The 23,596-nt window shown below is 41.9% G+C and overlaps 1 protein-coding gene across 1 annotated transcript in view; it reads right to left on the bottom strand.

Moving 5' to 3' along the window:
• CCDC141 (coiled-coil domain containing 141) overlaps positions 1–2,500 on the bottom strand; it is a 237,817-nt gene extending 235,317 nt beyond the window's left edge. Inside the window, exons 1-2 of the mRNA XM_030210847.1 lie at positions 2,288–2,500; positions 1,084–1,322 (exon numbers count right to left, since the gene is read on the bottom strand). Coding sequence (XP_030066707.1) covers positions 1,084–1,188 — 105 coding nt within the window. The 5' untranslated portion in view covers positions 1,189–1,322; positions 2,288–2,500. The remainder of the gene's footprint in view (positions 1–1,083; positions 1,323–2,287) is intronic.
• Between the last annotated feature and the right edge of the window lie 21,096 nt (positions 2,501–23,596).

The following is a 23,596-nucleotide window of genomic DNA, read 5'->3' as shown; positions in this document are numbered from 1 at the left end:
CCTATATCTATGACCTGTCTAAAATGGGGCAGTACGTGTATAGGATGTGCCAGTTAACACAGAGGCTTTGTAGTTACTGTGCTTTACTTTTTCTTTAAACCATGATACTTCATCTAGAATTTTTTCGAAAAGAACTTTGAAAATTAGATTTAAAATAGCTCAAATTAGTAAACCAAAGAGTAAAACTATAATTACACCTACTTTAGTAACCTCAAACTATGGGGTCCTTTTACAAAGCTGCAGCAAAAAGGGGCCTGTACTGGCATTGGCATGTGTTTTTTTATGTGCGCTGAGGCCCCCTTTTACCACAGTAGGTAAAAAGTAGGTCTTTCTTTTTTAAAAGAAATGGCTGTGTGGCAAGTGAAGCACTTGCCACATGCCCATTTTGGGGGGGAACATTTACACTACCGATTGAGGTGGTGGTAAGGGCTCCTGCTCTAACCCAGTGGTAACCAGGCAGCACACGGCACTGCCCGCTTACCACCGGGTAAACACCAGTGCTACAAAGAAAAAAAAATATTTTTGTAGCACTGGAAATAGCATGCACTGGGGTGGGAACTACTGCCGGGCTGCTGAGGTGGCCTGGCAGTACTTCCGTTTTAGCAAGTTGTAAACCAGCGTTGGGCTTACTGCAGCTTTGTAAAAGATCCCCCCACCCCCATCTGTTTATATATATTTTTTTGTTTATTTATTTATTTATTTATTTATATCCCACCTTTATCCAAGGTGGTTAACAACACAACATCCGTAATAGCAAAAACAAAAAAACAAATACTGACTATATAATACATTTCCACTCAAAAGTTAACAAATAACATTAAGCAATCTGATATTCTAGTGGTATTTGGCTCAATTAAGTTAACATCACAATAAGAAAGACATCTGATAATTTACTTAAATTTAGTTTCAGCTCTTCTGCATGCAGGCTAACTATCTCATTTTTTCAGACTGTACTGCATATTACGTAATTGCTCTCTCATCATGATATTATCAGATAATGTAGGGTTATTTGTAATATCTTGAGCAGGTGTTCCACCTAATTGCAAACAAAAGTAGGGTTGCTAATAGTAGCGCAAAGCTTACCTTAAGTATAGATACGACAATTCGGGAGTCCCCAGCCTGAACAGCAACTGAACTAACTGTGGTGGTTGCAGAAAGCGCATCGGAGGAATCACCTTCACAGGACATGGTGGCTTAGGATCAAACCTCATACATTAAGGCAGCTCCACTGTACTTGGATGTCTCTGCTGCACATTTCAGAAGGCATCAAACAGAGTTACTTAGACTCATTCAGGGGAAAAGCTCAGCTCACACTGATTGCACTGCCAAAAGGAAAGAACAGGAGGATAAAAATAGAGAAGCCCATTGAGTTTATCATTCTTCAGAGAGCCAGAGCGAGAGTTGACACACCCCTAGTTGGTAGCATTAAGCTCCCCTGTTCTTTTCTACCATTATCTGAAGTGTGTGAGCCTGACTTGAGCTCTGTGAACATCACCTGACCCTGGATAAGCAAATGGAAAAAGCTACTTCTGTCAAAATAGCTAATTTCACTCTCCACGTTGAAACTGTACAGACAGATCCCAGGATGAGATATTTTAGGATTTTAAAACAAATAATTGCTGCTCTTTATGCATGAAGTATATACAATGTTTGATCCCCACCACCACCATTCAGATTACTCATGAAGATTTCCCTAGTATGTTTACTAAATACTAAGTTTTCAAGAAATCATATACTGCTTTGATAACGCTAAATGGTTATATATTTTTCCACACAGAGATTTTAATATTTATGATAATAAAAGAATAAAAAGACAATATGAGTTAATATAAGCTACAAATTGATAAATTTTATTTATTTATTAGGATTTATTTACCACCTTTTTGAAGGAATTAACTCAAGGCAGTGTACAGTAAAAATAAGTCAAGCATAAGCAATAGATAATTACAGCAATAAAAACATTCAGACAATACAAAGTATGGCATAGTTTGCTGCATTACAATGTCAAACACAATAGGTAATAAAACATACTGCTACAACAGCTCAAAGCCATTTACAATAAAATGCAAAAAAGGAAAAGAATTCAGTTTTAGAACAGGACGGCAAATTAAACTAAAGAAGAAATAAACAGACAAACAAACAAACCCAACAGACAGAGAACAAAGCAGAAATACAAGAATCTCTTCAGGACCCCACACAGTTAAGCCAGGGCCAGGGCCCCAGTCCCCAAAACATTTTGGATTTCATGAACTTTCATAGAGATTTGGATTTTTATGTTGCTTCTCACCATTGAGATTCCAGATTCTGATGCAAAGCTATTATATTGTGTCTTCCAGGTCTGCTGAAAACCAATACACCTTTCTTTTCTGTATCATATAAGGACATAAGATCCATCAAGCTTGTTCTTCAGGTGCCCTCATAGTAGCATATAGTTTTAATAATGGATAACCTTTCAGTGTTCCACCCAGCAAAGGAAAACTGTTTGCAGTCTGGTATTATGGTGCAGGACCTGAGACCTCTAAAAGTATCAGTGCATTCGTTCCTTAACTGGATACTGAGAGCATGCCACAAATCTATGGTATCAGGCAGCAGCTGTTTGACTCCTGGCTCAAGAACAGCTGAGAAAGGGACACTGGAATTAAAGGCACAGATCTCTGGCACTAGCCAGAGAGCAGAAATGCCTCTGGTTGAACAGCTTATGGGCATCTGTTGTAAGACATTTAAATAAGGGGCAAATCTCCACTCAGAAATTGGTAACCTGAGAATATTTGGTTTTCCATGAAAGCAGCTTCAGAATCTACAACACAAAATCAAGAGGTGGGAAAAAGCAATTCATGTTGCTAAAAATATAATTACAAATGGAATTATATTTTAGTAGAACAAATGAAGATAACATCAAGTTCTTAAATGCATAAACATAGTCTATATTAATAGCCAGAAATTGCTGGGATACAGTTTTAGAAACATTGGACAAAAAAAAAAAAAAAACAACCAGCATCAAGAGCCCTATTCTCTGCAATGTGATAACCCAAGTTATTTTTAAACTGGGCTAATATGTATTATTTACCACATGCCCAATTCTCTTTAGTGGATCTACTCAACAAATAATCTATGTTAATGCTTAATGTTGGTTACTACACATAAGAACATATGAACAAAAGCGTTGCCATACTGGGACAGACTGAAGGTGCATCAAGCCAAGTCACAAGTACCTGGCAAGATCCCACAACAGTAAGTCAGATTTTATGCTGCTTATTTTAGAAATAAGCAGTGGATTTTCCCATTAATGAATATGGTTCAAAGGGGCCCTTTTTCTAAAGGGCATTAAGCCCTTAACATACAGTTAGCATACGGTAACAGGCTTCCGCAGAAACATATTAAGCGGTTGTGTGGTAGTTTGCCTGTTTCCACACATTAGTAAATTATTTCAAATTGTACAATCTGGGGGTGTGGCATGAATGAAGAGTGGGTGTGGAAGTGTTAGCCAGCTAGTGCTTGCTAATTGGCTAACCTAGGGTTGCTATGGGAGCACTCAGCATCTCTTCAATAAGAGGCGATAACTAGTCCCACATTAACCTCTACTACTACTACTAATCATCATTTCTATAGCACTACTAGACGTACGCAGCGCTGTACACTGAACATGTAAGAGACATTCCCTGCTCGACAGAGTTTACAATCTAATTAAGACAGACAAACAGGACAAATAAGGGATAAAGAAATTACATAAGGTGAGAATGATGAACAGGCAAGGGTACTGAACAAGTGGATTTAAGAGTTAAAAGCAGCCTCAAAAAGGTGAGCTTTAGCCTAGATTTGAAGATTGCCAGAGCTGGAACTTGACCTACAGATTCAGGAAGTCTATTCCAGGCCTATGGTACAGCAAGATAAAAGGAACGGAGTCTAGAGTTGGCAGTGGAGGAAAAGGATACAGATAAGAGAGATTTACGTTAACACTTGACCTACAATAAAAAATAGAGGGAATGCCCCTGAATGGTGCAACATTAAATCTGGGCTTAACATGCGGTAGAATTCTGCCTTACAAAATCTTAAGCCCAGATTTTAACACACTTCAGTAAAAAGGCCTCTAAGTTAATACTAAGGGGTCCTTTTACTAAGCTGCAGTCAGGGCCAGTGCTAGGAACTCTGGTGTCCCCCTGTAAACTATCAGTCGGCGCCACCCCCCCCCCCCCACCCTGTTCCAGTATCTCCTTTCTCTCTTCTCTCTCCCCCATCCTCCCACCCGCTCCCTTTTTCCAAGCCAATTATTTCCTCCACTTCACCTGTCACCCCACCCTCATTCCAGCATCTCCTGTCTTTGAACACATACCGCCTCCCCCCCCCCCCCCCGTCCGGTGTCTAAGCAGAGGGTTTCTATTGCGGGAGTAATTCAAACATGCTGCCTTCAGCCTGCTCGGATCTCTCCCTCTGCTATGTTTTGGCCCACCTCCGATGCAACTTCCTGTTTCCACCTGGGCAGACTGCAGCAGCAGAGGAAGAGTGCCGAAGAGGCCGAAGGCAGCATGTTTGAATCCTTCCCATGCTGGAAACCCTCTGTTTAGAAAAATAAATTTTTTTTAATTAGACTGGGCAGGTGAGGGAGACAGTGGATGGGGGTAAAGAGAAGAGGAAGATATGCTGGCCCAGTATGCGCCATTTCTGGTACCCCAAATGTTGGTGCCCCCCCCCTCCGCATTCCACCAGCCCTGGCTGCAGTGGGCACTAATGGGTGCTTACCGCAGGATAAATAACACTGCCACGGGGTACACTCAGGTGTTGTGCAATAGTAGACGTGTTCTGTGCTAATCAGTTAGCACAGCTACATCGTCACATGCTAACTGATTAGTGCATGGTTAGCACGTGAGCCCTTACCGCCTAGAAAATAGGAGTCAAAAAGTGCTCACGTGCTAATGGCCATGCGCTAATAGGGAAATTAGTGTGTAGCCATTAATAGGAATAATGGGAAACAGGGCCAATTTACTGCCGCACTAAAAGTGGCCTCGGTGGGTGGGAAAGACCTGCTCTAGGGATAGCACTGGCCACTTTTTAGATAACAAATTTGCATGACTAGCTGAGTAGTTTACTCAAGTACAAAGACTAATACTACTACTAATCATTTCTATAGCACTACTAGATGTATACAGTCCTGTACACATTGCATGCAGGTGCTTTCTCTGTCCCACTGAGCTCACAATCTAAGTTTTTGCACCTGGGGCATGGAAGGGTTCAGTGACTTGCCCAAGGTCACAAGGAGCTGCAGTACGAATTAAACCCAGGTTGCCAAGATCAAAGCCTGCCATACTAACCATTAGGTTACTCCTACGGTTAGTTACTAAGTAATATATTTAAAACAAATAGTGAAAATAATTTTTCGTTGGACGTCTTTGCTAGATGATGTAAAAGCAGCACAGCTTGGATTTTAAAAGGTTTGGACAAATTCCTGGAGGAAAAGTCCATAAGCCATTATTAAGGTAAACCTGGGGAAAGCCTGATTGTAAGCTCTGTCGAGCAGGGACTGTCTCTTCATGTTCAAGTGTACAGCGTTGCATACGTCTAGTAGCGCTTTAGAAATGATAAGTAGTAGTAGTATTAAAGCCACTGCTTATCCCTGGGCATTGGAGCCAACTCTGTGGGTGCTGTGGGTGCTTGAGCACCCCCAATATTGAGAAAATTCCTTGTATGTGTCCAGGGAGGGGTTATTTCCATTGGGCTTAGCACCCCCAATAATTTTGAAAAGTTGGCTCCTATGTCCCTGGGAGTAAACAGCATGGAAGCTTATCTGCTTTTTGAGACCCTGCCAGCTACTTGTTGACTTGGGATTAGCCACTGTTGGCAACAGGACACTGGGCTTGATGGAGCTTGGTCTGACTCAGAATGGCAATTATTATCTTCTCATGCCTATTTGTTGTCTCTGTGGTATCTCTTGATCTTATTCCTAGGTCTCCTTTCTTATTTTGCCATAACTTGATTTTAGGTGCATTTTGCTAGTGTGAGAGTGCCTGTTTTTGACAGTGAATTCATCCATTTGTCCATTTGAATGCTGAAATTTGGCTTGGGCTTTTATGGGGGCCTTTTACTAAAGTGTGCTAGTGTTTTTAGCTTGCGCTAAAAATCAGCTGGTGCTAAACTCTGAGATGCCATGGTGTCTCAGTGTTTAACGCCAGCTAATTTTTAGCATGAGTGAAAAATGCTAGTGCACCTTAGTAAAAGACTCCCTTAGTCTTCATCCCCTGTGCTGACTTTCAGTTACTTAGAAGAGGCGATACACACCTTTATGTCAAGCTTCTAGCCTGCAAACCTTTTTTTAAAAACACAGTTAATAGTTTAATAGTTTAAAATAATTGATATGCCACCTTTCTTATAGAGTCAAAGTGGTTTGCAATAAATAAAATGCAAATACATGTGATATATAGTAAAACCCGATTCGAAAGTGCCAAACCCCTCCGAGAAATGCTGCATTGGCTCCCAATCAAAGAACGGATCATCTTCAAAATCTGCACTTTGGTCCACAAAATTATATATGGCGTAGTCCCAGGATACATGATAAACCTTATAGATCTACCATTAAGAAACAGTATCGGATCATCATGATCCTACCTAGACCTACATTACCCAAACTGCAAAGGACTTAAATACAAAACAACTTACGCATCCGGCTTCTCCTACATAAGCGCACAACTATGGAACTGATTCCCTAAAGCTGTGAAAACAATCCATGACCACCTGAACTTCAGGAAATCACTAAAAACCAACCTCTTCAAAAAGGCCTACCCCAATGATCCAACATAACCCCTTCACCCAGCAATACAGTATGACCAGTGATCGTACCGGACAATATACAATCTTTATTCCTTTCGACCCTTTACAACTACCTCATTCAATCACTATCCAGCTTATAATCGAAAGAGAAAAATGCCTATATTGCAACCCAAATCGGGAGATGGGCGTCTTTCTCCCATGGGCGCCCAAATCGGTATAATCGAAAGCCGATTTTGGGCGTTTCCATCTGCAATTCGTCGTGGAAACGGGTAAAGTTGATAGGGGCATGTTGGAGGTGTGGTGAAGGCAGAACTGGGACATGGTTATCGGCCGAGGAGAGATGGGTGTCTTTAGCTGATAATCGAAAAAAAAAAGGCGTTTTTACCGCGATTTTGGGTCACTTTTTTTGGACCCTTTTTTTTCACAAACAGGTCCCAAAAAAGTGCCCCAACTGACCAGATGACCACTGGAGGGAATCGGGGATGACCTCCCCTGACGCCCCCAGTGGTCACTAACCCCCTCCCACCAAAAAAAACCCACTTTACAAACTTTTTTCCAGCCTTTATGCCAGCCTCAAATGCCGTACCAACCTCTATGACAGCAGAATGTGTTCTATCCTGTGACAGCCTTTCCCTGGTTCTGATGTGGCTCTCGGGTGAGTGTGACACCTTTTCTGTTATGCGCACTGCAGAGTCACATCAGCAATGCATTGTGGTTGGTGTAGGGTATTTTCCGTGATTCCACTAGCTTGTGGCAAATGCTCACGATGTTGGTAGTTGGTAGGCTTTACTCCTATGGTGCTTTCCCCCCTGCTTACTGGGTCAGAGTGTGCCCTGTTTTGTTTCCGGTAGTCCATGAGGTAGTGGCCATTTTTGTAAGCCAGTTTTAGATCCCTTTCACGTGTTAGCCACGTTACAGAACTTAGTTCTTCCCTTGAATGTGGCTGAAAGAGGGCATTGTACAGCATTCTGCCAGCTCTGACCTACTGCTCATCTCAGTACCAGGGAGACTCGTTGCCAGTGGGGCACAACCTCTGATCTGCAGTTAACTGTGAGTAAGCGTGCTTATTCCAATAAGGGACGTTTTCGGAGAGATTCATCTTCGGTGTCAACTGCTGTGCCAATGTTATATAGCAGCAACCAGTCCTAATGGCCTGCGTGTATGCAGGTCCCTGGAGCACTTTTAGTGGGTACCGTGGTGCACTTCAGCAAGGTGGCCCCAGGCCCATCCCTCCCCTACCTGCAACACTTATGCTGGTAACTGGGAGGCCTGCAAAACCCACTGTACCCACATGTAGGTGCCCCCTTCACCCCTAAGAGCTATGGTAGTGTTGTACATTTGTGGGTAGTGGGTTTTGGGGGAGGGGGGTTGGGGGCTCAGCACCCGTGGTAAGGGAGCTATGCATGTGGGAGCGTTGTCTGAAGTCCACCGCACTGACCTCTAGGGTGCCCAGTTGGTGTCCTGGCATGTCAGGGGGGCAATTGTACCATGAACCGTGGCCCCTCCCACGACCAAATGGCTCTGATTAGGACGTTTTTGAGCTGGGCGTTTTTAGTTTCCATTATCGCTAAAAAAACCAAACACCCAGCTGAAAAACATCCATTTTTTCGAAAATACTGTCTGTCCCGCCTCTTCATGTACCCGTTTTCGGACATAGACGCCCATGGAGATAGGCGTTCGCGTTCAATTATGCCCCTCCACATAACCTTGTATTTGTTATCAACCGACATGGCGAACGCCTTGACGGTACTATGTAAGCCACATTGAGCCTGCAAATAGGTGGGAAAATGTGGGGTATAAATGTAACAAATAATAATAATAAAAAGAATACCATCAATGATAGAACAGACACATTCATTCTAGAACATTCACCTTCCACACTTCAAAAATCCAAAGAGTAAAATGCCAATGCCTATAGCTACCAAAGTCCAACTTTCCTCAGTGCTACTTAAAAGCTTTTTTAAAAAAAGTTTTTAATCCCCTCCTAAATAATTTGGAGGCCACTTCAGTCCTTAACTCTATGGGGAGTTGATTCCATAAATTAGGAGCCTTCAAAAAAAACCCACACTCCTTGGTCACAGTTAGACATGCCTGCTTTATTATGGGCATACCCCACCTGTCCTTTCCAGATTTCCCTCTTCAGTTGTGTGTCATAAGGTCACAGATAACTAGTATCAATGTGACATTTGTATGAGGTTATGGTGAGGGACAGCACAGCAGCATCTCACTTTATCCAGCTTCATAATGGTGGGGGAGATAAGTAGGAAGTGCTCTTAAAAGCTAAACACTACTATGTCCTCTCGAATGATATATAAGTCAGAACTAAAAGGAAGAATCTTTGTGATCTTCTTGGCTACAACTGCCAACTGAATTATCTAAAAAAAAAATAGTTGTGCCATTACAGCTGCTTTAAAGTACAACATAAATAGACATTTATCTTATGGTTCAGAATTGCAGCAGGTTAAATTTGGAACTTGTAGACAGTAAAGAGCAGCACTTCTAACAGCACTCAACACATAATTGCAAATGCTTAACCCAATCAATACAATTGAACATAAGCTAAATGTATTATTCATATTGTAAATGCATTAGTAGAATTACGTTAAGGATATAAAAAAACAATTATGAAGAATCATAAGTAGGACTGTGTGTTTATTACAACTGTCAAAAAATACGAACATTTCTAGTGCTATTTTCTTGATTTTCCCCAAAACTTGGGTTTGTCCATATGTTTTGTGTGTTTACATGATTTTTATATATATAATATTTATGTGTAGTGATTTTCTTGCAGTCCTTTCTTTTTCCCTAACTTTTGCCAATATTTATGCTGCTAGTAGTAGCTGTCTGTGGATCTGAAATACTGCCAATCTGTCTGAGGACTGGTAGCCAATCTAACAACAACATTTAAAAAGGTTTCCAGGAGCGATCCAAGAAAATACAGATAAGTGAGACTGACACTGGTGCTGGGCAAAATATTAATTGCACATCTAGGATAGTCCATTCAGTGGGGGGAGGGGATGCTGTGTTTGAGTGTGCAGGGGGGTGAGGGGAAAGGGGGAACAAAAAGAGGGGAAGAATGCGGCAGCACCGGTACACACAGCTTGGCCTATTGATCAGTCCCTTTCTGGATAAGAGTCCACCAGGAGTGCAGCACATAATTGTTCCCTGCATGTTTTTCTTTAATGTTAAAGATTTTTTTATCTGATCTGAATTGAAAAGCTTGGGGTTGGGGTATGGCATATTCTTTGTTGATGAAGGAATTGCATGCACAAATTGTCATGCCTGTATATCATGCTGAATAAAAAAGCTATAGTAAAGAACAGACTTACTGGGCATATTACAGTTACTGTTAGGTTTCTTATAGTCTGCTAATTCCATATGTATAATTCAAAGCAGATTACAACAAGAATATAGATCACAATACATCTAGGATGTAACATAAATTAAAATTTTTGCCATAGATAACAAAACTATTTCTTAATCACATATTCAGAGAATAGTAAAGTCTTAAATCCCTTCTTAAATATATTATAGGTAAATACTAACCTTAAATTAATGGATAACAATTGCCAAAATTTAGCTGCCTGATATGCAAACAAATTTGTAAAATATTCCTAAATAATAATGCCTTTAGGAGTCAGGAAATCAAACAAAAGAAGATTACGAGTATTATACAGCTTTCCACCTAGTAAGGCTCTATTATGGTTTGGTAAATGTTTAAGAACATACAAAGCCCCATTTCACACAGGACACGTGGGTGGGACCTTCACAATTCCATGATATTTTACAAAAGGCTCTGCTAAATGCAGAGCCTTTCCTAAAATACATATAAGGACACGAGAAAATATGTGTAAAATACATGGATAATCTGCTTTTGTTCTGGAAGCTATGTAGAGTTTGGTGTGATAATGTGAACAAGGGTGGGTCTGAAGCCAGGACAAACTGGAGCCACACAATAGGTGCAGGTAAAAGGAAATACTATTTATTGTGAATATCGAGTGGGGGTCCTTTTGATCCACAGGTGAGGGAGAGAAAATAAAAAAGTTCTTTAAGGTTTTCCAGTGGCGGGCCACGGATTAATTTACTGTCTCTCAGCACAGCAGAACTCCCAGTGGTCCCACATTTCCCAGAAAGCACTAACAGACCCAACACACAAACAATCAGGATTCTTTATCAGTCTAGATAACTGTTTATTGTCTTAAAAATATATTAAACAATGAACAAAAAATGTGGAATCAGCAAGCAATAACAGGTAACTGAAATATGGATCAATTATAACACTAACTAAATGTTTGCTTACTTTCTGAAAAGTACCTGGGAAGATCAGGACATATATCTGTTCACAGAGTCTTAACAAGGAGATCCTGCTCTCTTTTTTACTTGGTTAAGACTGGAGGCAAAATCAGTACACTCTAAAATAAATGAGCTCCTGGGCCAAGCAGAGCCTAGTCAATAAGATTTGAAATATATACTGATTCTTGATTCTGTAACAGTTTTACAGTAAAGAAACACCACTTGCTGGCCAAATAGGGGAAATACACTTCAGGACATAAGGCAGGAAAATATCCAATACATATTACAGGCCTCAAACACACTGCTTCTTCAGAGCATCTTTCAAATCATTGTCTTTGGATCCTACCTTCCCAGCTGCTGACCTGCATCATCCAGTCCAAAGCCTCTAGCTTTTTAACTACAAGCAAACATAGAAGATAGATATCATCTACAAGGAGAAACCTAGCAGCATTTAACAGTAAAAACAGTCAAGCTCTGTGCTGTTATTGGTACAGTGGAAACGAGGAATTCATTGTACCCATTCCTGGAGAAAAGGGAAATCTTGGCATAACAGTTTCAGAGGCTGAAGAAGCAAGAACAATTTATAGCCACAGGTCTCCTGGGGTTTATCTCACATTTTACTAGAACCAAGCCATCTGAATTTCTGCCTTGAAGCCTCAGAATCCCTGAGTGTCTCGGCATAAGAACATAAAGAATTGCCCTACTGGGTCAGACCCAAGGTACATCCAGCCTAATATCCTGTTTCCAACAGTGGCCAGTCCAGATCACAAGTACCTGGCAGAGTCCCAAAAAGTAGCAAGATTCCATGCTACATAACCCCATGGATGAGCAGTAGGTTTTTCTAGGTCCATCTTAATAATGGTTTATGGACTTTTCCTGCAGGAATTGTCCAAACCCTTTTTAAACCCAGCTACAATAACTGCTATTACCACTTGCTCTGGCAATGAGTTCCAGAGCTTAACTATATGCTAAGTAAAAAAAAAGTATTTTCTCCTAGTTGTTCTAAATGTACGACTATGTAACTTCATGGATTGCCCCTAGTCATTCTACTTTTCGAAAGAATAAACAATCGCCTTCACATTTACCTGTTCCACTCCATTCAGGATTTTATAGACCTCTTTCACATCCCCCTTCAGCCTTCTCTTCTCCAAGCTGAAGATCTCTAACTTCTTTAGCTTTTCCTCATATGAGAGTTGTTGCATTCCAAAGGCTGCAAGTATCTATACCGTCTACTATCCTGTAATTGAGAAAAGGATACGAATATATTAAGAGGAAGATAGAAGAAAAGCTGAGAAGGAGAAAGAGGTTTTGTAAATATTTTGCTTAGTGCCTCTGCTATATTTATAGCCTCTGTTTTTATTATCTTGGTTAAGTGCCAAAAGTGAACATAAGAATAGGTATACTAGGTCAGATCAATGGTCCATCTAGCTCAGTATCCTGCCCCCAGAAGGCCAATCCAGGTCATAAGAACCTGACATAACATTGACATTTGCACATGCAGTCAGTCACCCAAACACACACAACCAACATTAAAAATAAAATCACTAATAACCTTTTTTTCTCCTTTAATTGGAATTAAAGTTTGGCCACAGCTTTATTATTTGTTTAAACACATTAGCTTTAAACCATTGATACAACAATTTAATTTGAAAACTATAATAGCATTCAGAGTGGCACATAACAAGGTAGAGCCATTCGGTAGTGAAACTGACTAACTCCATTTACCAAATTTCCCCCCTTTCTGTTGATGTCACTACCGTTAAGCCACACTTCACTTGCAGTGGTGCCACTTATGAGTTACCCGTATACTTCAAACTTCACCCATTACTGTGGTTGTGCCACTCACGAGTTACTTAATCCATCAGATCATGTTCCCACCAAAATTATATTAGCCACAACTGGAGCCTCTGTGTTCATATATTAGGTAAACCCCAAAACTGTAACCAATCCCACTTCCGAACCCAAATTACAAAGACTGTAAGAAAAGAACCACCCTCAAGCCACTGCTAAAAACCCAACAATCCCAGAATTCAAAACAGCACATTTAGACAAATACACCACATAATAAATCAGGGAGGATCAGGAGGGACACAGTTTTCCTCACCCTACACTACCACCCTCACCCATTCCTACCCTCCCACTAAGAATTCTCATCCCGCCAAAATAATTCTTATATCCCTCAGAATCCCTTCTCCTATCTACCAATCACTGAGCTCCAATCTCCACCATCCATCACACTCCTCACTGCTTCTATTAATATCTGCAATTCATACCTTTGTCTTCTCCCAAAACCTGTATCAAACCTACACCTTTATTATACAAATCCTTCACATCTCATGCCAGCAAAGCAAACAAACCAATACATTTACCCCTTAAAATATTTTGATGCCATTTTTGAGAGATACCACTGTCTAAAGGAGCAATAGCACATAAAGTATGTCCCTGGCGTGGGACACCAGGGGTGTTCCCTAAAGGAGCAGCCACTGCCCCCTGCCCAGCTAATGACCCTCAAACCTCATACCCATCATCAGAAGATGAGGATGAGGAGGTACTGGATGTGTCCCAGGAATCTGAAGACTTCCACTCATAGGACCCTCAGCCACAGCATCCCCCCCCCCCCCCCCCAGCCGCTGATATGTTTTGAAATGTAAACGTTTGACAACATGTTTAAGATTACACAAAAACTTCTTATCTTTCAAACACAATTCACCAGGCTCTCTCTGGACTGAATGTCCTTCCAAAGGGTCATCTAATTCCCAACCCTCACTGGTAACAGCAGAAGTCTGTGTAGTCACCTGCAACGGAGCTGACAGCCCAGATAACTGAACCCCCCTTTTAATGGCCCAAGACTATGAGGATCGCAAGGCCTTCTTCTTGGAAACACCACTGGAGCCCACTGCTCCTGCAACAGATCCAGCAACCAATGCCCCAGCACCACCTTTCCCACTATCAGTAACATCTTTTGCAGATTTAGAACATCCCTTTCCTCTTGTTTTTCCTGTGATCCCCTCAGACCCTAATTTATAAGGGGCCATAACTCCACACAAATCTTACCAATACCAACACAGTTCTGTCACCACAGCAACCAAACTCCCTCCTCAAAACAAACAGCAAATTTCCACAGAAAATTACTGTCAATGCAGGCAAATGTCTGAGAGGTTTTTTTTTTTTAAGTCCTGAAACAAACCAAGCAACAGAGTATAAAAAAAACAACAAGCACTTACCAAATCGCTAACAGGACCAGTTCCAAGGCCCCTGTCACAACTCTCTTCCTTTTTATTCGCACTATCAAAAGCGCCACAGAGTTTGACGCTACAGTGCTCCAGAACTGCAACCCGACACCAGATCCGCTCGTAACTGCGCACCATGGAGCACCGACCACTAACCTTGCTAGTGAAGACCCCAAAATGGAAGAAACTCACTCCGTCGAGAAACGCCAAGCAAACAAGAAAAAACACCAACTTTCCAGAGCAACAGCACACAAAAGGAATAAACTGCTAATTTAATTACCAAATAACAACCTGCAACCACTCAAAATTGACAAAACTTTTTACACAAAGTTTTCCTCACCCTACCCTCCTGTTAAGAATCCTCATCCTGCCAAAACCATTCTTATATCTCTCACAATTCCTTCTCCTATCTACCAATCACTGAGCTCCAATCTCCACAAATATCACACTCCTCACTACTCTATTAATATCTGCAATTCATTCCCTTGTCTTCTCCCAAAACTTCTATGAAGCCTACACCTTTATTATACAAATCCTTCGCACCCCAAAAAATGTATTCCCAATTAACACTGACTGGCTCAGTCAATGTTGTTACCCCCCCCCCTCCCAGTCTAACTGGGGGTGGGGTGGGGAGGGGGCTCTGAATCCCAAATAGTAGCAAGATTCATGCTACTGATCCCAGGGACAAGCAGACAATAGCAGACTATAGACTTTTCCTCCAGGAACTTGTCCAAACCTTTTAAAAACCCAGATACACTAATCACTGTTACCACATAATCTGGCAACGAGTTCCAGAGCTCATTGAGTGAAAAAATATGGCAACTAGAATTGCATGCGGGTGTGGTTGCACCGTGGAGCAAAACAGAGACATTATAATATTCTTTCTTATATTCTATGCCTTTCCTAATAATTCCTAGCATCCTGTTTGCTTTTTTGGCAAACACACTGGGCAGAAGATTTCAGCATATTGTCTACGATGACACCTAGATCTTTTGTTGGTTCACAACACCGAACTTGGCGTGGCCTAACTTATGGACTGAAAGCAGTGTGAAGTCTACAGCCTCCCAGAGTCTGCCAGTCCTGGCCTTTTCCCAAACTCATAAAAATTTCTTAAGTCTCACATACAGTCTCTAAGCATACACAGGGAACCCGCCTATATGTAAATTTACTTGGGCACTTGAGCAGGTATAAATATATACATGCTCATTATAGCCATGATTACTGTAGGATTTATGCTTGTGTTTTATAAAGACACAGATGCCTAGGTGTCTTTATAAAATAGGCACAAAACAGGCACCCACTTATTCTCTCCACCAATATGTCCTGTTATAAAATTATCCGCCCTATATTTATTACATATTAAAGAGCTTCTTATATGCTTTATTTTCTACCAGATTTTCATTTTTCAGTACAGAAACAGGCCAGAAAGTTGTTAATTTGGGTTCTCCATGGTACAGTCCTAGGACTGTTTCTTTTCTGTACCTTTATTAGTAAAATTGCAAAGGAGACCAAGGCATAATTGAAAGGGAACATGAAAAACCTGAAAGAATGGCTAAGGTTTTGGAAAATCACCTATAATGCAAAGAAAGTAAATTTAATGCATTTAGAACGTAAGAATCTATTCTAATTATGTATCATTTAGGGTAAGAATTGGAAACCAGACAAGGAAGAGATTTGAGAATATACCTCAATGTAATAAAGCAACTAGAGGAGCTTACAGTGTGCTCAGTTGATTAAGTAGAGATATTAGCAACAGTGAAAAGTAAGTAATATTGTTTTTGTATGGATCACATGACCCCCCCCCCCCCCCCCACCTTGGGTACCATGTACAGTTGTGGAGGCTATGCCTTAGAAAGGGCATTGACAGAATGGAAGCCATTCAGGAAAGAGCTATTAAAATGATATAATGTTTATAGCACAAAACCTACACTAAAAATGTACTTTGTGGAGGAAAGAAGAAATGGGGGCAAGACAGAAGTTTTCAAATGGTTGTCAAGTTCAATAAAGTACAGAATGGTGAAATTCTCCATAGAAAAGGAAAAACATGGAGAAGAGGTCATGATGTAAGGTTGCAGGGAGAAAGGTTAAAAAGTATTTTCTCATTTTCTTTTGTTACCTTCCTGCCTGTTTATTTTACTTGTCTGAGAATGCAACTGATAAAGTAGTCTAGACACTATACATTCCATCAGATTTCATATTCTAGCAATTCAAAATGTACTTGCAAAACATTTTGAAACTACATCTATATGAAAAACATTTGCAGAGATGGATGAAGTTCTACCTGTGCAGCAGTACCACAACTTTCAGCACTCTACAGGCAGATAAACATTCTGACTTTTAACTAATCCCAACACTTTCCAGAACAGAGACTGTGCCTTCCCTGCCTGACTGACTGACAGGGTAGGAGGATTCATCCCTTAGAGGGAAAACAGGGCTCCTATAAATACCCAGGCTAGAGGAAGGTCTTTGATTTAATTTAAACAAAATGTATATTCTTTGCCATCTACAATTCTGGGCAGCTTACAACCAACATACACATGTAATTTAAAAAAACAACAAAAAATAACCTAAAACAAGATTTAAAAAAAAACCAATAAAAACAAACAGCAATTTACTTGTTCAAAAGCATAAACTTCCATTGCTGATCATTCAAAACAATAATACGCCTTCATCGTATGTGTATTGGCCAAATGTAGAAACCCTATCCAAAAGGCTTTTTCAAACAAATGCACCTTCAACTGCTTTCTAAAGCTCTCTGGCTAGGTAATATTTCCTAAAGAAAAGGGTAATGAGTTCTATAATGTAGGCCCTTTTTTATTAACTCAGTTGGAATCAAAAATGGGATCTGGCACCAGAAACTTTCATTCAAAATTAACTGGTGACTTAATTTACAGCCGGGAGCCATTTCACCAGAACCATGCTCAGGGACTAATTTTATCTTAATTAGGGAGGTCATTTTACTAAATACAAGTAAGCAGTAATGCTTGCTTCCCGCACACCAAAATATACTACCATGAGGTGCAATCAACCACCCGCTGGTGATTCAGGCATCTGCACACGTTTTCCTAGCATGAAAAAATACTTTGCATTTTTTAGTTTGGGAGCATAGTAGGCGTTCCCAGTGCTAATTGGTTAGCGCAGCTACATTGCCTCAGCCAACTGATTTAGTGCATGGTATGAGCCCTTTCTGCCTACTAAATAGGTGTCTGTAAGAGATGATGCCCTAATGGCCATGCACTAACTGAGAAATTAGTGCCTGGCCATTTTACAGCCACACTAAAAGTGGCCTCAGCACATGGGGAAACTAATGTTCTAATCATAGCACATGGCCCCCTTTTAGTACAGCTTAGCAAAAGGGCCCCTAACTTTGTGTTTTCATAATCCTTGCTTTTTATGTGTGTTATTTTCTAAGCTGCCTAGTACAACGAATAGTATAGTATAAAAATTATGTAATAAATAAATATCATGAAGGCAACTGTATTGTAGATCTAGTAGTTCTTGAGTGATATTTTTTTAATTTACCTATACAATTTTATCTTAATTAAGTTTGTGTTTTGGTAATCCTTGTTTATTATGTGTGTTATTTTGAAAACCGCCTAGTGCAATGGATAATGCAGTATAAAAACTGAGTAATTTAATAAATAATTATACCTGTTTATTAGGAAAAACAATCTAGGACTAACTCAGTCCCTGACCAGGAGGTGTCAGGAGTGGTGAACCAGTCTCAGAATCTGCCAAGCTGTTGGACTGCTTCCATGGAGCACAGGTGTGGAGACCCTGCCATCCAACATTGCCCAAGGTAAAGATATCCCTATCCTCCAGATTTTCCTGTGGAAGGGCCCAACTATACTATGACACTGTAAAAATATACTAGGAGAATAAGGAAGAAGTTTACACTGGAACTGTGTTACTTCTCACTTTAAGTATCTTTACTAGAATATACAATGAATTGTAAATAGTTGCTGGAGATATTACCCCTGTTGGCTATCCAAGCTGGAGTAAACCCTTCACAGTTTGAAGCAACCCTTACTGTGTGGACTGATTTATTGTTTGAGAAACAGAAAATGGAGTGAGTGGATGCTGTCAAGACGATCCAAAGAGAGGGAATACAAAGCACAAAAGAACAGCACAGATAAAAGAGCACAATGAGCCTTCAGAGTTAGGGAACATAAGAGATTCATTTATTGAAGGACCCAATATGGGCCGTGCTTCGGCAATTGCCTGTGTCAGGGGTCACAAAGCATTACAGAAAAGACATCAGGTCCTTGTTCCTACTTCTTCAATAGCAGAGAAGCAATACTGGTCCACATCAAAAAGCCGAGAATCAATATAGAATATCCAACTAAAAACTGGATATTCTATACTGATTCTCAGCTTTTTAGTGTGGACCAGTATTGCTTCTCTGCTATTGAAGAAGCAGGAACAAGGACCTGATGTCTTTTCATTTACACTTGTGACCCCTGACGCAGGCAATTGCTGAAACACAGCTCGTGTTGGGTTCTTCATTAAACAAATCTCCTGTGTTCCCTATCTCTGAAGGCTCATACATCGTGCTCTTTTACATGTGTGTGGATGCTGTGCCAGCTAGTCTCCTATCTCTGCTAGCCTCAGCTCTGCCCTCAGCCAGTCTAACAAAAATACAGTTTTGTAGCCCTTCTGATGCTCAAACCTGCAAAGAGTTACACAGTTAAAAGACATGCTATAGACAGCAGCTGAAAGATCACCTCTCCTTCCATTTGGTCTTCAGAGACTCATTTCTGTGCAGTGAACAGGAAAACACACTAATCATGTCCTGTTAAGTCTGGTACATGCATTAAAAAGAGCATGTACTAGATATTCATTTATGCACGTATGCAAACCTTATCTATGGAACTGCTAACCCAAAAGGGAACATTAGCAGAAATAAAGGTGTTTGTGAAACCTTTTAACATGGTTCCTGTTTTAAAACATCCCCTTCCTGAGTCTGTACAGGCTCAAAAAGTCTTGTCAAATAGAAGTTTTCCATTTGCTAAAGCAAACTGTCACTGTTATATTTAATAACTACCAAGTTATAAAGCTGTAGTCTTATAAAACAACTTTTATTGAATCTTAAGGAATACCATATGTCTCATATTACTAAGTAAACAAAAGGGAACTATAGTGGCATAAAGATTCAAAAGATTAACTTGAGAGTCTTATTCTCTCGTCTGTTTCTGATCAGACTTGTAAACCTCTTCATCTCCAAAAAGGGGAATCCTTTTCTCTGGGGACAAGCAGGCTTACCATTCTCACAAGTGGGTAGACACCACTCCTGCGTTGCCCGGTTCAGCAATATGCCATAGGAAAAACAAGAGCTTTCTGGAGTGCAAGCGGGGCTCCAGTGCACATGCGTGAGTGCCTTCCTGCCTGTGGCACAATCAGTTTCGATTTTTCCATGTGAGGAACAGCTGCTCTCTGTAGTGGCTCCTCACATGTTTGGTTGAGCGTTTTGTGCTTTTTTCACAGTGCCTTCTGGCGAGTTTTTCACCCGCTTTCTTTTTATCTTGTTTGTTTAAAAAAAAAAGTTTTTTTCCCCTTAGTTTCTTTTTTGGCCCGCATTTAAGTTTCCTTTATTTTCGGAGCGGGCCGCCTTTAGGCCTGCCTGGTTGGGCTGTTCTTTTTTGTGTCTCTTCCACTTTTTTCTAGGCATAATCGTGTCTTTTGATTTAGTCGCTGCGGTTTTCCCTTCCATGTCATCAAAGACTCCCAGTGGCTTCAAGTGTTGTACTCAATGCAACTGGATCATCTCGGGGAAAGACACCCATTCTTGGTGTCTTCAGTGCCTAGGGCCCGGCCATATCCTGGCCAACTGTGTCCTCTGTCTTCGTGTGAAAAAGAGGACTCAGGTTTCCAGAGAGGCTCAATGCACCAGGACTTTTGGAGCCCAGTCTGGTCCCTCGACATTGGCATCCAGGTTGGAGATGTCGGCATTGATGTCAAACGTCGCACAGATACCAGAAGCTCAGGTAAGGATGGCTGCTTCGAGGTCCCGTGACACTGGGAGCAGTGAGGCATCAAGTGGGTCTCCACCTGTCTTGAGGCCTCCTGCTATGTAGGCCCCCGGGACCGTCCATTGTCAGGCCCGACCCCGAGGTGACTGGAGGAATCGACGTCGTCCTCGTCGGCAGCAAGGAGCATGGGTGACATGCATCGGGTGAAGGCCAAGAAGCATCGACACCGATCTCCTTCCATGCATGGTGCTGGGAGCTCCGGGGCACCGAGGGCACCCAAGAGGCATCAATGCTGGGAAGACTGCTCCCATTCTATTCAGGAGGTGCCGATGCATGCATATCCAAGCAGCCGAGATCCTTCTCCTGCACTGACCTCAGCGATTCTGCAGCCTACACCTCAACTGATGCCACAGTCTTTCCTGATGGCGACCCTCGATAAGCACCTCCAGGCCTTGCTCCCTGAGCTTCTGGATGGCCTGATGCAGCAATGTGCGTTGGTATCAGGGGTGCTTGTGCCTACCATACCTCCTGCTGTGGCCCCTCCTGGCCCTTAACCCATGGTGCGGCCTCCGACACTGGCGTCGCTTGCGGCACCGATGTTGACAGCCACCTGGGCTGGCACTCCAATGTCAGTGGAGGAAGCATAGGTCCTCAGCATTGAGGCAAGCTGGGTCTTGGACTTCCCTTAGTGAACTGTTATCTGACACCGAGGAGGAGTGCTCATGAGCGTCAGAAGAAGATCCCAGGTACGTTTCCTCTGATGAGTCCTACAGGATCCCTTCTGAGCCCTCGCCACCACCTGAGAGGAGAATGTCTCCACCTGAGAGCCTCTCACCTCCTTTGTGCAGGAAATGGCTAAGGCCATTCCGTTCCCCACAGAAGTGGAGGATGAGCCCAGGGCCAAGATGCTTGAGGTCCTGGACTACACCTCCCCTCTTAAGGAGGCAGTGATGGCTCCTCTCCATGAGGTACTCAAGGCAGTCCTCGATAGGAACTGAGCATCGCCTCTGTCTGTCCCTGTGGTCCCCAAGAAAATTGATACCCAGTATCGGATACACGAGGAACCTGGGTTGGTGAGGTCACAGATACTCCATGACTCCATGGTGTTGGATGCTGCTCTCAAAAAAAAAGCCAGGAGTACTAGGGACTATGCCTCGGCTCCCCCAGGCAGAGAAGCTAGAACCCTGTACTCTTTTTAAGGAGGAAAATGTATCAGGCCTCCATGCTCATCGCCCATATTCAGTCATACCTGCTCTTCATGAGCGTCTACTTGTGGAACATGATGCGGCAGCTGTCAGACTTGGTCGATGCATTCCCTCCAGAGCAGGCTGAGCCATTTCGCCAGTTCATCAAGCAGCAGAAGGTGTGTCGCAAGTTCTTGGCCAGGGTCACTTAAGACACTTTTGACATAGCATCCAGAATCTCTGTCCAAGGTATAGCAATGTGTAGACTCTCATGGCTGCATGTTTCTGACCTGGACCATTCTGTCCAGCAGCTGATGGAGGATTCCCCTTGCCGGGAGGATATTCTTTTCGGAGAGAAGGTCGAGGAGGTCGCCAACCAAATCAAGAAGCACACTGATGCTATGTCTTCTCTCTCCTGCCGGGCATCTTCTGCAGCTGCCTCCTCATCTAGGAGGTATTTTAGTAGGTTGCAGAGTGCCCCCTATTCCTACTCCAGGCGTAGGTACATTCCTGCGGCTTGCCAGTCTGCTCAGGCTCAGCCCCAGCGTGCTCGTTCTCATCAACACAGTGCGCCCAAGGCCCCTGCTGCTCCTCAGCAAAAGCAAGGGACGAGCTTTTGACTGGCTCCAGCAGAGTATAGCCACAGTAAAAGTGTCAGCCCCAGACAACTTGCTGGTTGGGGGGAGGTTATTGTTTTTTTCACCAAAGGTAGCCTCTCATAACCCGACCAGTGTGTTCTTCAAATAGTCTGGCTCGGATACACCCTCAATTTGAGTTCCAAATCTCCAAATTGTCCACCGAGAGCTCATTCACTCAGCTCTCTTAGAGGAGCAGCTGTGAAGGTCAAAAATTTACATCAGGCTTGGATACTGTTCAAAAATATCATCCTGGAAGCCCAGGCCAAATATATTCCGTGTATTAAAAAAGGAGGAAGGAAGACCAAATGACAGCCGGAATGGTTAAAAAGTGAGGTGAAGGAAGCTATTAGAGCTAAAAGAAAATCCTTCAGAAAATGGAAGAAGGAACCGACTGAAAATAATAAGAAACAGCATAAGGAATGGCAGAGACTTTGAAAAAAGATTACATTGGAGGCAAAAACACATAGTGAAAACTTTTTTAGATGTATTAAAAGCAAGAAGCCAGCAAAGAATCAGTTGGACCGCTAGATGACTGAGGAGTAAAAGGGGTAATCAGGGAAGACAAAGCCAAAGCGGAGAAATTAAATGAATTCTTTGCTTCGGTCTTCACCGAGGAAGATTTGGGAGAGATACTGGTGCCAGACATGATATTCAAAGCTGAGAAGTCAGAGAAACTGAATGAAATCTCTATAAACCTGGTGGATGTAATGGGGCAATTTGTCAAATTGAAGAGTAGCAAATCTCCTGGACTGGATGGTATTCATCCCAGAGTACTGATAGAATTGAAAAATGAACTTGTGGAACAATTGTTAGTAATATGTAATTTATCTTTAAAATCAAGCGTGGTTCCGGAACATTGAAGGGTGGCCAATGTAACGCCAATTTTTTAAAAAGGTTCCAGAGATGATCTGAGAAATTATAGAATGGTGAGCCTGACATCAGTGCTGGGCAGTATGATAGAGACTATAATAAAAAACAAAATTACAGAGCATATTCAAAAGCATGGATTAATGAGACAAAGCCAACATGGATTTAGTGAAGAGAAATCTTGCATCACCATTCTATTACATTTCTTTGAAGAGGTGAACAAACGTGGATAAAGGTGAGCCCATCGATATTGTGTATCTGGATTTTCAAAAGCTGATAGACAAAATGCCTCATGAAAAACTCCAGAGGAAATTGGAAAGTCATGGGATAGGAGGTAGTGTCATATTGTGGATTAAAAACTGGTTAAAAGATAGAGTAGGGTTAAATGGTCAATATTCTCAATAGAAGAAAAGGTAGATAGAGGGGTTCCCCAGGGATCTGTGCTGGAACCACTGCTTTTTAACATATTTGTAAATGATCCAGAGATGGGAGTAACTAGTGAGGTAATTGAATTTCTCCGAGGACAAGCAGGCTGCTTGTTCTCACTGATGGGTGACGTCCACGGCAGCCCCTCCAATCGGAACACTTTCTAGCAAAGTCCTTTGCTAGTCCTCGCGCGCCGATGCGCACCGCGCATGCGCGGCCGTCTTCCCGCC

Source organism: Microcaecilia unicolor, chromosome 7, assembly GCF_901765095.1.
Source record: "Microcaecilia unicolor chromosome 7, aMicUni1.1, whole genome shotgun sequence".
Classification (NCBI taxonomy): Eukaryota; Metazoa; Chordata; class Amphibia; order Gymnophiona; family Siphonopidae; genus Microcaecilia; species Microcaecilia unicolor.
Note: the sequence above shows the minus strand (reverse complement) of the source record. Positions and strands in the feature narration are given on the sequence as shown.